Source organism: Cinclus cinclus, chromosome 1 (assembly GCF_963662255.1).
Source record: "Cinclus cinclus chromosome 1, bCinCin1.1, whole genome shotgun sequence".
Lineage (NCBI taxonomy): Eukaryota > Metazoa > Chordata > Aves > Passeriformes > Cinclidae > Cinclus > Cinclus cinclus.
Window position 1 is genome coordinate 135,838,445 of NC_085046.1, and position 12,845 is coordinate 135,851,289.

Below are 12,845 nucleotides of genomic sequence, written 5' to 3' on the forward strand. Positions count from 1 at the left end.
CATAAAAAGGCAAATAATGTAAATCAAGAAAAATACCTTAGTAAGATCATTTTTAACCCATAAGTAATAACATTTACAGCTATTCACATTTAAATTGAGAAACTAACCACTTAGAGCACCCAGATGGGTCTAACATTTGTCAATCAGATTAGCAAACAAAACTGCCAGTTTTGTATAACTGTGCTATTAAATTTGGAACCCCTCTTATGCTTCTTAAGTATTTGGTCTCAACTTTAAAATACAGATAAAAGAATAATTTCAAGCATTTTTTCAAAACATGTAGAAAAAGTGACAGTTTTTCTATTGTTAAAAGGCTGGTACTTTCCTCTTCATTCTCAGTCTGCTTCCTTCTGATGATTTACAAACTATGATGAACATAATAAATGCACACATTTTTCTAGGTTGTCTCACCTTGATAAACAAAATGAAATCCTTTAGCTGTTATTGGTCCAACTGAGGTAAATCTGACTGTGATCTGGTTCCCCGAACTCAATGGAAGAGATTCACCTACTCAAACAATGAAAATAAAGCTATCATAGACACCTTTTACTGAAGAAAGCACCTGTTAACATCTTTGCAGCTAGAAATAATGCTCTCCAAACCCTGCCCTGCTTCAGTAAACTTTGTAAGATACATGCACTTTTAATATTTTATGCTATGACAGTATTATATCATTCTAGAAAAGGGGGAGTTTAAACTCATCTTAGCTACTAGGAATATTTGTTGTTTTTTTCCTTTACCAAAACCAAACAAGCAACCCTTCCTCTAAGAAACCCAAACCTAACAACAAAAACAACGAATACCCACACCACAACACACACCCCCTCCAAAATAACACAGAAAACCTAAATCAAAATGGAAAAAAAATCCCAAACACAACAAAAACCCCAACCCCCAACTCTATTTAAATAGACTCAACATGTAACTAATCTATTTAATTTTATTTCTGTACAAATAATGCCTTGCTTTCCCTTTAAAGTATCTACTACCTATTTCAAATTGCTCACTAGATAAAGACATAAAGGCACAGATTAAGATAGTAAGAAGTCCTAAATACCCATAATATTAGCTAAATATCAAAGAAAAAAAACTAAAGAAAAAAACAAAGTGATTTTTTTCTTCATTCATCAATGCAAAGATTTTGAAGTGTTTATCCATATACACTGACAGTTCTATTAAATGATACCTGAGTGAGATCCTGAGAGAGAGGATAACAAAGATGACTGTAGAGCTGGGCCATCGTATACTTCAACGACGTCATGGAGTGATGTCTGGAAAAACACAAACTGGCCAAAAACAACTGGCCAAATAGAAAGCAAAAGAAGGAAGAGGCACCAGTAATCAAGACAAGACAAAAAAAAGCAAAGCCAAAGGCAAGCACAGGGAATAGAATAGGAAAGGGGGGGGGGGGGGGGGGGGGGCAGGGAAGAGAGAAAACAAAATATGTATTAATATATATTAATGACAGTAATATATATATTAAAGCATGATGTTAAAAATAACTGAGCCAGCTGTCCTGGTGCTTAATGTAGGTTTTCATACTGTTACAGCAGTAAAAGGATGAAAATACATCTAAAAAGAGTCAATGAAGACGCAGAACCCATACATACACATATAATCATTAAAAGATTCTAGTAATTATGGAGCAAAACATTTTTCTGTTGTTGGATTATTTTCCACTTTCAAATTTTGTGCCCTCCCCCAAAAATCTTAGTTATCAGTACAGTTTTGTCCTTTAAAATTCCAGTCATATTATTATAGACCGTATTTCATTAATTAATTTTCTTGATAACCTTCTGTAACTGTTACTTACCTTGGAATTTTTCCCTTTTTTTTTAAAGAATATTAACATTCAGTATATCATTGCTTTTTTGAAATACATAAGCAACTGATTGAAGGCAACAAACACTTTTCAGAATACATTTATTGAATCACAAAAATTTTCATTTGTAAAGTCATTCTAGTAGAGCAACTCGATGCAAGATTTATTTTTGCACTTAAATTCAAAGGTTTGCACAGCCTGTTTGAAGTGTTTTCACTTTCAGTACAAGTAATCAGTGAAAGAAAAACAAATTTTTGGGTTAGTTCTGACCCTAGTACTTAGAAAACATTTATATCCAACACTACAAGCAGTGGAGGGGAAAATTGTTTAGGAGCTATACATGCATAAAGGTGGAAGCAGTCAGATATTTTTAGGTACTGGAATATCTAAAAAGAGAAACTGAAGCAGTTATTGTTCATTATCCAGGTTAGACATTCCAGTGTGTTGTTACGAGGTTCTATTTGTTTTCCAAAAGTTCTACAGTAGCTTCATTTTAATTTTAGTTATAGAAGATGAAGCTCTCATCTCCAATTCTTTCAATTAATTATACACATGTAAAGTTTTAAAATTAGTACATTAAAACTGCATTGTTTTCAAATTGTTGAATTTTTGACTGATTTTTTCTTTAAAAAAGGCAGTTCCATGTTCCTTACTCATGATCTTATGATATACTCATTTCAGTTTTTAAAAGCGTCTTTTTGAAGGAAATGACTGGATGTTATATTTACATTTACATTTACATTTACTGGATGTTATGTTGTATAAAGTTTGAAGCAATTTTTTTTCTGAGACACTTCCAAGGATTCTTATCCATTTTTTAAGGGGAACTATAAGTGAGATGCTGAATTATCGTCATAAGTTGTCCTTAATTTCCAGAAAATTAATCATTGATGTTTTTTATAGTTCTGCTTATTTTCAAAATAATATTTATCTGGATCCTTCAGGCTTCTCTTTGCTGTTGCTAAAGACAACTAACAATTTTTTAATCCAGTTAGTTGTTTATGTCACATTTCTTACTTTTATCAAATCTTTTTTCATACTCAATGAATTTAATTTTGTCATTGAGACAATAGAAGTTCCTTGTGACTTCCACTGCTATTTCCCACCTTGAATTAAGTTTCAAACTGTATGGAAAATCAAGGCAAGAGCTGAGGCTCCCATAAGAAGTATACATAACTGTAATCAAGAGCTGTATCCTGGGTAAACTGTAAAAATGGAATTGTTAAGCTATATCTGTACTTTTAGGAGTTAATATAAAATATTTACCCACAATTTTACCATATAGTGAGTCAAATTCCAAGGTCTTTTTTGTATGTTTTTTAAGTGTTTCAATATTGGTTTTGCCTCTAGCTTTGTCCTGTGAACCCTTCAATCTAAAAGTATAACATTGAAGAAAGTGAACTAATACATTAATAATACCTAAAATTAAAGGGAAAAATCCACATATCACCTTTGGTTATTTGTTTTTTTTTTCACTATAATTTGTGCATTTCTTAATAAAATACAGACAAGAATATAAGAACAAAACCAACATTTTCATTTACTTGAGAAAAAATATATTTAGAAGAGATTTGAGGTGTCTGAGACATCAAAAGAAGTGATAAGAGGTATTACTGCCAGAAAGGGGTTAACATGGAACAGCAGAAATCTCAAGTAAGGGGCTTTGAGCCCTTTATAATCAATTTATGAGTCAAGCTGCTTTCTCAAATTTAGCAGGAATATGCTGCAGCCACTAGGGAAGAAATAATCTAGATCCTGTTCCTTCCTTTTTCTGTACCAGGATATTTTCTATTTATTAATTAAACTGGAAAATGTTGAAATGTATAGTGACTGATACCTGACCAGCTGACATAATGTGGTGAGAAAGGAAATTCTGATTATTGGACAAAGAACAGTTCATTATTCCTGTGTTTTCTCATGCTCGCTGTTTTCTACTCCATTTGGTATGTGTTTGTTCTTTTATTTTCTAATGTTTAAAAATAATTTTCTTAAAATTAAATACTAACCAACATATTTAAAGTCAGAGCAAAAATACCTTCTAAATTAACAAAAGTTGATGAAATATAACATAAGGACCCAGTATAGTCTGCCCTTGGGAAACGAATAATTGAAAACTATTATCCAGTTCAAATAAAGATCAAATCACTTCATCTGAAGAGTCTGAGTGTGATGTTTTTTTCTTCAGTGATGGATGGAAAAGCATTCTCTGAATAATGACTCACTCTTAATCATCTGCTATCCCCAGTTAACTATCATGAAATGCTGGAAGTCACCTGTCCAAACTTGACATTTCATGTTGGGCTGAAAATTATTTCTGAATTTATGCTCATCTTGGCCTCCAATGCTTTGTAGAAATATTATTTAAAAATAAAATATATTTTTCCTGTGTTTTGTGGGTTAACACTTTACTTACATATGTGTTGTCTTTTTTTTTTAGATAAGTGTTTTATTTATTAAGATAAACAAGGCAAGGTTGTTAAAAAAATCTTTCTTTTGAAATTTTGATAGTTACTAATTTATGCATTTCTAAAAAAAAATTAATTAGTACATTTTAAGGGTTTTTTTAATACATTTCCATTTTGTGTGATTTTTTTTTTTTTAATTTCAAAATTCCTGGTAAACTGTAATGTTAATACTGCCAATAATTCAGGTCAGTCAGGGAATCCATTAATTCAAATTATGTCAGTACAAGCAAGCTCCTTTTTCAACAGGCAACAGCTAGATGAGCATACTTCCCATGCCTTTAAATATCTAGATGTTTCTATAGCCTTCATCACTGTAACATCTGGATACTTTCAGTGAGTTTGGAAAGCATCCAACAACAGATGGAATTGGCCAAAAATAGTTGGCTAGTTAAAAACTTCATCAAAGATATTTTAGTTTCATTTTTAAAGAAGTAAACATGTATGGAGTTTACATCTGTCTGTTTAAAAAAAATACGGGTATAATTAAATAGTAGTAGATTACAAACAGTATTCTCAATATAATTCCTATCACAAAATTAGAAAATAACAGGCTAGAAGTCTTCACCAATTATCTAGTACAGTCCTTTTGCAGGCAGGATGGCCATTTAGAGCAGATTGCTCTGGCCCATGTATAATCAGGTCTTGAATTTCTATGGGCATGGAGATCCCACCACCTCTTTGAGAAACCTGAACCAATATCCCACCTCCTTTTATCCTTTGCCTTGCCTTGACTTGCCTTTGCCTTTCTTTCCCTTGGCTGAACAGTGCTAACTCTCCATTTTAATCATCCTTATCATCTCTAATATTTCCAGAAGTTGACCAGAACTACTTGCTCTATCACCTTCCCAGGTACAAAGGTGCAAACATTCAAGGGTACCTGACCTCCCGTGTCTCATGGGCTTGCATTTGCCTAGTTTATCTAAGTGCTCCTAAGTCTGACTTTTCTGCTGCTCTCAGGGTTCCGGGATTGTTCAAGATTGGTCTACTGGCAAAGACTGTAGTTAAGAAGTTTAATAAACTTCTTTATTAACAGTAACATTAATAAACATTAATAAACATAAAGTTAACATTTATAAACATTAATTCATGTGTGTATGCATCATTTTTCTTCAGAGACTTCACCCCAGATTCAATTCTACATGGATTTTGACTTTCCTAACCCCATCTTTTCAATGTATTTCAAGAGTCTGTATTCCTCCTTGAACATCTGACCTTGCTTCAACCTCTTGAATTTTACTTTTTTTTTCTTTTTTTTTTTATGTTCAAGTTTTATCAGCAGCTCCTTGATAATCTGTGCAGGGTCTTTGCCACCTTTGTTTGATAGTCTGATCATTGGCATGCACCATTACTTTCTTGAAGTGGTGATCCCTGAAAATAAAATCTCCTTTCCGGATTTCTCATCTCTCCAGGGCCATGTACATTCAGAGTTTTCCAAAAGAGACCCCTGAATTGCTCACATTTCTTACTGTATTGGGTCTGCCTGAGATAGAGTTCATTCTTCTTTAGCAGCCCTCACAGTGTTGTGCTTTGCATTAGAAGCTGGAAGAGTGCTGATAACACACCACTGTTAACAAGGGGCTGGGAGTGGGCAAGATTCAGGGGAAGGGGACCCAACCAGGACAGCTGACCCAAATTAACCAAAGAGATATTGCATACCGTATGGTGGCAGTACAGATAAAAAAAGGTAAGGAGGAGAGGGGAATGAGGGAGTATTTTTCATCCTACAATGTTTTCCTTCTGGAGTAACTGCTATGCGTGCTTGGGCCCTGCTTCCCAGGAAAGGAAGTGTCCGGACATCATTCTCTGATGGGAAGTGGAGATTAACTGTTCTGTTTGCTTATGCTCACACACAAAGTTTTGTTTCTTTTGGGTTTTTTTTGTTTTTTTTTTTTCTTTAAACCTGCTGGTTGTTTTCCAAATTATTCTCCCTCTCTTGTTTTGCTGGGAAGAGGACTTACAGAGTGGCTTGGTGGGCACCTGACATCCAGCCAAGGTCAACCCACTACACTGACCTAGCAAAGAGCCAAAGCTAACTCAAAATACAAACATGTAACATGTAATTGTATTAATGCTAGTACTGATCAGATTGTATTTACCTGGTTAAAATATATTTATTTTATATATTAATCCAGCTATTGGATCTAAAGAAATACTCCTAATAACTCACATGGATAACAATGGAGTAAGATGATAATATAATTCTTCACCCTGGATTTTCCCTTCCTAGGGATATTTGTGTGCCAAATGACTTACTGTAATCAGTAAGCTTTAGTGTAAAATCAAGTACACTACTGTTGTAATTCACTTGAGACTAAGAAAATACCAGAAGGAATAACAAGGTTTAAGCATTGTTATTACCTAAACTGAAATGTGAAATTCATATAAGCCCTGCTGGTGAGGTTTTAGGTATTTCTTTAAAGGCTGAATCAGCTTTTATAATGATACGTCTTAGTAACTGACAAAGGAATATGAAAATTAGCCCTTTTAACTATAAAGGACTCAAATTACCTTTACACTTCTTAATATATATATGTCTCCAGTCAGGATCTGTTACAGTCTGGAAAAGACATACATGAGCTATATCATTATCTTCTACAGTAACGTCACTGTTTCTCTTGCACCAAATTAGTTGGAAGAGCAAAATCCCAACAAACAAAAGATAAATCAACTGATTTGCTAAGAATGATAATTTAAAATTGCCCTTGAAAATGGTAGTTTAGATAATTTCCTCTAATATTTTTAAAACAGGTTTCTTCTAACTGTGAATGTAAAATTAAGGTGTTCAAGTGTCTAACAGCTGTGGTTTAAAATAGGTCTAATTTTAGAGCTAGAGATCTTTCTCAGAATTTGAGGTTACTCTGTAGAAGTTAACTTCTGTTATCAAAAAGTAATTTCTGTCACCAGTCTAAATAGTATTTCCAGAGAGTTTTGTTCACAGCATGAAAAAATAAAACATGAAAATTTTATTTCACAGTGAAAAAAAGCATAAAAATCTGCTTCTATGTCTGGTCCACTGATGTTATGCTCTCCTTGCTTATGATTTTTTTTTTTTCCTATGAACTCCTATAAAGAAACTACAATCCCATTGTAAATTCTTTTTGGGAAAGAAAATAAAAATAGTAAGAAGTCCACATTTTTGAGAAACTTCTTTAAAAAACAGAGAAATCTCTCACTAGAGAAACTGTCTCTATGGTGATTAAGGATAATATGTGTGTACTAAGAAAGAAGAAATGCAAATTTCGCATGCATCTTAACCCTCAAGTCTGAAGTCCCCATTCACTGTGCTAAGTGGTGGTTCATGGTCAATCAGCCAAATGATAAATGACAATGGAGAAAATCTACGCTTTAAATAAACAGGATTTGGGCATAACTCCAGGAAGCAGGAAACTACTGTGTGGTGTTTTCTCTCAATGAGAAAGACTCAGCGAGTCTTTACAGTTGACCATATTAGTGTCATCAATCAAAGGATCAACTGATAGGAAAGACCTTTGTTTTTGCCCATTCTCATAAGAAAGAGAGTAATTCTTCACAAAATAGACACCTGCATTAAGATTTGACTACCCTACTATGATGACAATCACTCTCAACCAGTTTTCTTTGCAGGAGTTACAGATTATTATTTTTTTTTTAATTAGGAAGAGGAAAGAGGTGGGGTTTTTTGTTTTTGTTTTCTTTTGGAGTGATTTTTTTGTGAGAAATGGAACATTATTTAAATTTTTGACTTCTGCAATTTCCTTTGGATGTCACTTTCAAGTCACATCTCAAATCAGTCATGGATTAGCCTCGAAAAAAATAAAATGCATAATGAATAGCAGAATATCTGCATCTAGAAATATTTTCAAGTTAAGGTCTATCAATTATTTATATGTAGTAGCTCTGCATTCATTGACTGCAAGCCAAGAGTTTTGCATAACATAGTTGAATCATGGAAATTATATTTAATAAAATCAGAGCTGATCTGGTACAAAGGCTTATTATGACCTTTTGCTGTCTTAATCTATTACAAAAGCTGAAAAATTTTACTATAATGTCAAAAAAATAAAAATCTACCTACTGTTGCAATTTCATATCTACCGCTTCTACTGGAGCATAGCCTTTCTCTTTAAATGGCTCCCTTCAGTTAAGTATTTAGCTTCATGACAAACACCAGATAATATATGAAATTTTCCTTTGTATTTAGGATGAACCACCAATACACTGTGATGCATGAACTAGAAATACAAATGATGGGCTGACTCCGTATTTTAAAAGTAACTTGTACTCCTATAGACACCAAATAAGGAGATATTTTGCCCCTTCTGCTGAGAAAAATGTCCAGTAAAGCTGCAAGATAATTTGAGTGTTTGTTGGGCTTTTTTGAAGAGATTAGTTCAATAATGTCTGAGAGGGTTTTTGAAGGAAAAGATTGAAAGATGGCACCCTAAAGAGATGATCTTACAGAATTCATGGATAGCAATACTGCTCTCAGTAAGGAAACCTAAATTAATTTTAACCAGCTCACATAAAGAATTAGAAGATCTGATCTTTTACTGTTCAGTGTAATACTTCAGTATGATATAATGCTGATTATGTATGAGTTAGCACTGCTACTATCACTTCTGAATGAAAATAGTAGCAGAGGTGTCATTTCTACAAAAAATTTTCTCCTCTTACATTTCCAAACATTTGGTTGTCTGCCAGTTACTGTTAATACATTCAGTCTAGTCTGTAACAGTGATCTTTAGTGATATCAGTTACATATCTCTGTAACAGTTGACATTTCTTATCATATGCTGTAACAGGAAAATTATTAAGTGTTTGTGAATACATAGTAGAGTCCCTGCTAATAGTATCCAGTTGTGTAAATTTTAATTCATTTCAAGACAACAGAATAAAATAATTGTCTAGTGCTCCTGACCTTGGAAGAAACAAAAATTTATTCCACCTGTATGGGCCTCTTGGCTCATACAGACTAGATGTCAAAATAAGGCTAGAGGGGGGTTTGTGTGTAAACCATTGGAAGGGATACTCTTACTGGCATGAGCTAAGGACAGAGAGGTGCTGATTGATTAAGCGACGAAAGTAAATGGAGTTTATATATTACTGTTACAAAAAAGAAATGGATATAAAAATTATGAGAATAATTATTTTACTGAAAAGTTGCTAAAGCTGCCAATAGGCAAAAGGAATCCCCCCCCACACACACATAGATAGATATATATAACACACATAAACATATATATACAGCGTTTTCTATAGCAACTGAACTATAGATTAGTTACAGAAACTTTACACAAGTTTCCCAGTGTAAAGAAGTATAACTATACAAGACAAACCTACAAAAGTCCTCAAATATAACAATTCTATTTCAATATCATATATATAGCATAAATTTACTATTATTAGCAAATTAATATGAGTGATCAACATAAAAGTCATGGAGGTTTTCCAAGGCATAGATAGATGTTCCAATTAACCATTTAACATTGAATAAGGTGAATTAATTTGAATATATACTAGTTCTTACCAATGTATGTGACTTACACTACTGTCTAGTCCTTAATCTCTGTGGAGACTCTCCTTAAAATCTGTGAAAAAGCCTTTATTGAATTATCTGCTTTTTATCAAGAGTTAGTGGTGTTCCATTGGTAGTCTCAGCTGAAGATGTCAAATGGAATCCTTCATGTTCTGGCATGACATCCAGACGATTAGGGAGGAAAAGGCAGAATAAATGATTCTCTCTGCAAACAAGGACGGGGTTAGAAAGGGCAAGAAAGAGTTCTGGTATTTAAAGCTCTCATGTGCCATTTTCCTCCCACAGAAGAAGGTGAAGAAAATAGCTGTTCCATTCTGTGATCTCAAAGAAAAACAGAACACACAGATATAGACTGAGCTGCAAGCCATTCTCTGCTGTTCTTCCTTTGTTTTAATTCTACAAATGATGTGTTGCACAGAAACATGATGATTTGTCCTATCTCCTATTACTTTATTCCTGCATTCTCAGACTAAGAGAGGAAGAAGGAGATGAGATCTGATGTATTTCATGTTTGAGAAAAAGAAATATTTATCCAAATGTATCAAAAGACAATAAGAATACATCTGGAGACAGAAAATGGGGCATAAGATTAACACAAAAACTCAGCATGAGGAAGAGATGTTAAACTGCGCAGAAAAAAAACAAAACAAAAAGCTTACATGTATATTTCCCCACAAATGGACATAATTCCAAGTAAAATGTGAGATTTAGGACTTTTCCTGGAGCTGGAAGAGGACTGAACTCTCCTAATTAACACATTTCCTACTTTCTTCTGAAATCAGCAGAGCTTATTCCACTACATAAACTATGATTCTCGTCTGGCCTAAAACCTCTGCCTCCCTTTCTTCTTCTCCCTTTCTGTGGGTCACATCCCTCTGTCCTGAATCATCATGCATACATGTAAAGCTCTTTCAGGATCTGCAATAACACCACAGTAGAGGGAAAAACATTAAAACAGTATTTTTTACTTATTGCTAGTTTTAGCGTGTTATTTTACATTATATTATTAACTACAGAGTATATTATTTTCAATAATTTAAAAATTACTAGTGTGTATGTCTGCTATCTATTACAAAAAGCTGAAGGAAGCATCAAACCATACAACCTTCTTTTCTTTATGTTGATTTGTTTTGATTTTACTCAACTGAAATTCAAACATCTATTATTAACATTTGTTTAAACAGTTAACATAGATTTATTTGTCCCTATGGACAAAAAAAAAAAAGAAATGTATCTTATAATTTTAACTCCTTTAATGCTCCTCAGATTTATTATTTCCTATCTGAGATATTGAACTTATTTTGCCTAACCTACCTAAAAAGTAGATGCTTATTTGCACCTTATTATTCAATATTTTTGCTGAGTAGAAGGAAATATAACACCACATTTAAATAGAAAAGTCCTCTGTTCCTGTGTGTTCTGGTTTCAGCCAGGACATGATTACATTTTGCAGTAATCAGGAGGGGGCATGGCCGGGACATGGAAAACCAGGAGGTTTTCCTTTACCACCTCATGTCATTGTCAAGGGTTGGGGGAAGGAAGGCTCTTGGAGGAGAAGGGATTCCTTCAGGTCCAGCAAGCCTGGCAGAGAGAGCCATCTGGTACTGTCCATTATCATCTGGTATTTTTTCCATGTGAATTGTTTATTTTCCTATGCCCTCTGTCATTAATACAGTTTCTGTTACTGATCTCATTCTTACCTCATTGCTGTTTACAGTAAATTGTTCTTATCTCAAACCATGGTCTTTTGAGCCTCCAGTGCTTTTCTCCAGTCACCCGCAAGAGGGAAGGGAGATGGGGTAGCAAGTGGCAGCACGGTTTTAGTGGGAGCACTACATTTTTTAGACTTTTTTTTTTTTAGAATGTAATTCTCAATGTCTTGGATGAAAAATGTACCTCTCATATGTTGCCAATGTTGTTTCTAAACTAGCTAAAGAGAGTTGAAATGATAATACAGCTGAAGTAGAACAGTTTGACAAAAAAAAATATAGATGGCCCTAGGCAGTAATCATATTTTATTTAATAGAGTGAGAGTGAGTTAACAGACCTGGAGCACTGACCAGAGTGAGAATTAGAAATTTATTTGAATAAAAGCTGCATGGAAAAAGCCTACTGACAAATTAGGCAATATATTGTTTGATATAAAAGTACACTAGTTGCAAAACATCCTACTGAAATGCTTTAATGAAGGCATGCAGATATTTTCCTATATTATGTCAGTCCTACATGTAGCCTTAAAAACTAAAGTAGGTCTTTAGTCAGTAGTAATGCTTTTAATTAGATATTTTTGTGGTATAAAACACAACACATTTTAAATCTATGATAATGCCTAACAGGTCCATTAGTGGTTAATGCTATAAACCTTAATTAGAAGAATTAGAAAATTATGTTTTACATCTACTTTTCATGGGCTGTGTTTTCTGAGATTATTTTACCGGGGCAGTAGTCAGTGCTGCAGACCTAGTTGAAATTAACTATATTGTACTGTTTAAACTTCTGACTTCAAATCTACTCTAAGGGGAGCAGCAAGGGAGACAAATGTATGTGTTCACTTCTCTGAAAGTCCAGTCAGTGAGAAATGCAGTAGTGAGAAAAAAGAAATTGAAAGTATAATGAATGAAATTATTTTTCTTCTTCTAAATAAAGGACAATTCTTTGCTAATATGATATGCAAGTACTTAGAATTCTCTGAAAGGGACAAGACAATTAGATGGAATGCTTTTTGCTTGGGCACAGCAATTTTGACCTAAAGAGTTTTTCTCTTTAGTCTCTTACAAAAGAGTGTGAGAACAGGAAAAGAATCCAAGACTGTACAGCTAACAATTACTGACATTTACTTTAAGCTGTAGAAGCCACTACTCATTAACATAACGCTCTGAGACCAGTTGTGCACATTGTATGATACTTCACTTCAATGGTCCATTTTATTGAGAAAAGTGAGTGAAAGAGGTTAGACAAGGCTGAGAGTAAGCAGGAGGCCACTGCCCTGCTACTACAAAGGTGTTCTGAACCACAGGAATGTGAAGATCTTGGTAATCTTGAA

The 12,845-nt window shown here is 33.8% G+C and overlaps 1 protein-coding gene across 3 annotated transcripts in view; it reads right to left on the reverse strand.

The window, feature by feature from the left end:
* The window catches only part of CSMD3 (CUB and Sushi multiple domains 3), a 590,741-nt gene that overhangs the window by 109,859 nt on the left and 468,037 nt on the right, over positions 1 to 12,845 (reverse strand). For 2 of the 3 annotated variants that reach the window (XM_062491350.1, XM_062491342.1), the window contains 2 exons: positions 1,187 to 1,300; positions 412 to 507 (listed from right to left, as the gene is read on the reverse strand). The exons of the other annotated variant lie outside the window; for it this stretch is intronic. In XM_062491350.1, the coding sequence (XP_062347334.1) occupies positions 412 to 507; positions 1,187 to 1,300 (210 nt within the window). The remainder of the gene's footprint in view (positions 1 to 411; positions 508 to 1,186; positions 1,301 to 12,845) is intronic. 3 annotated transcript variants of the gene reach the window in all.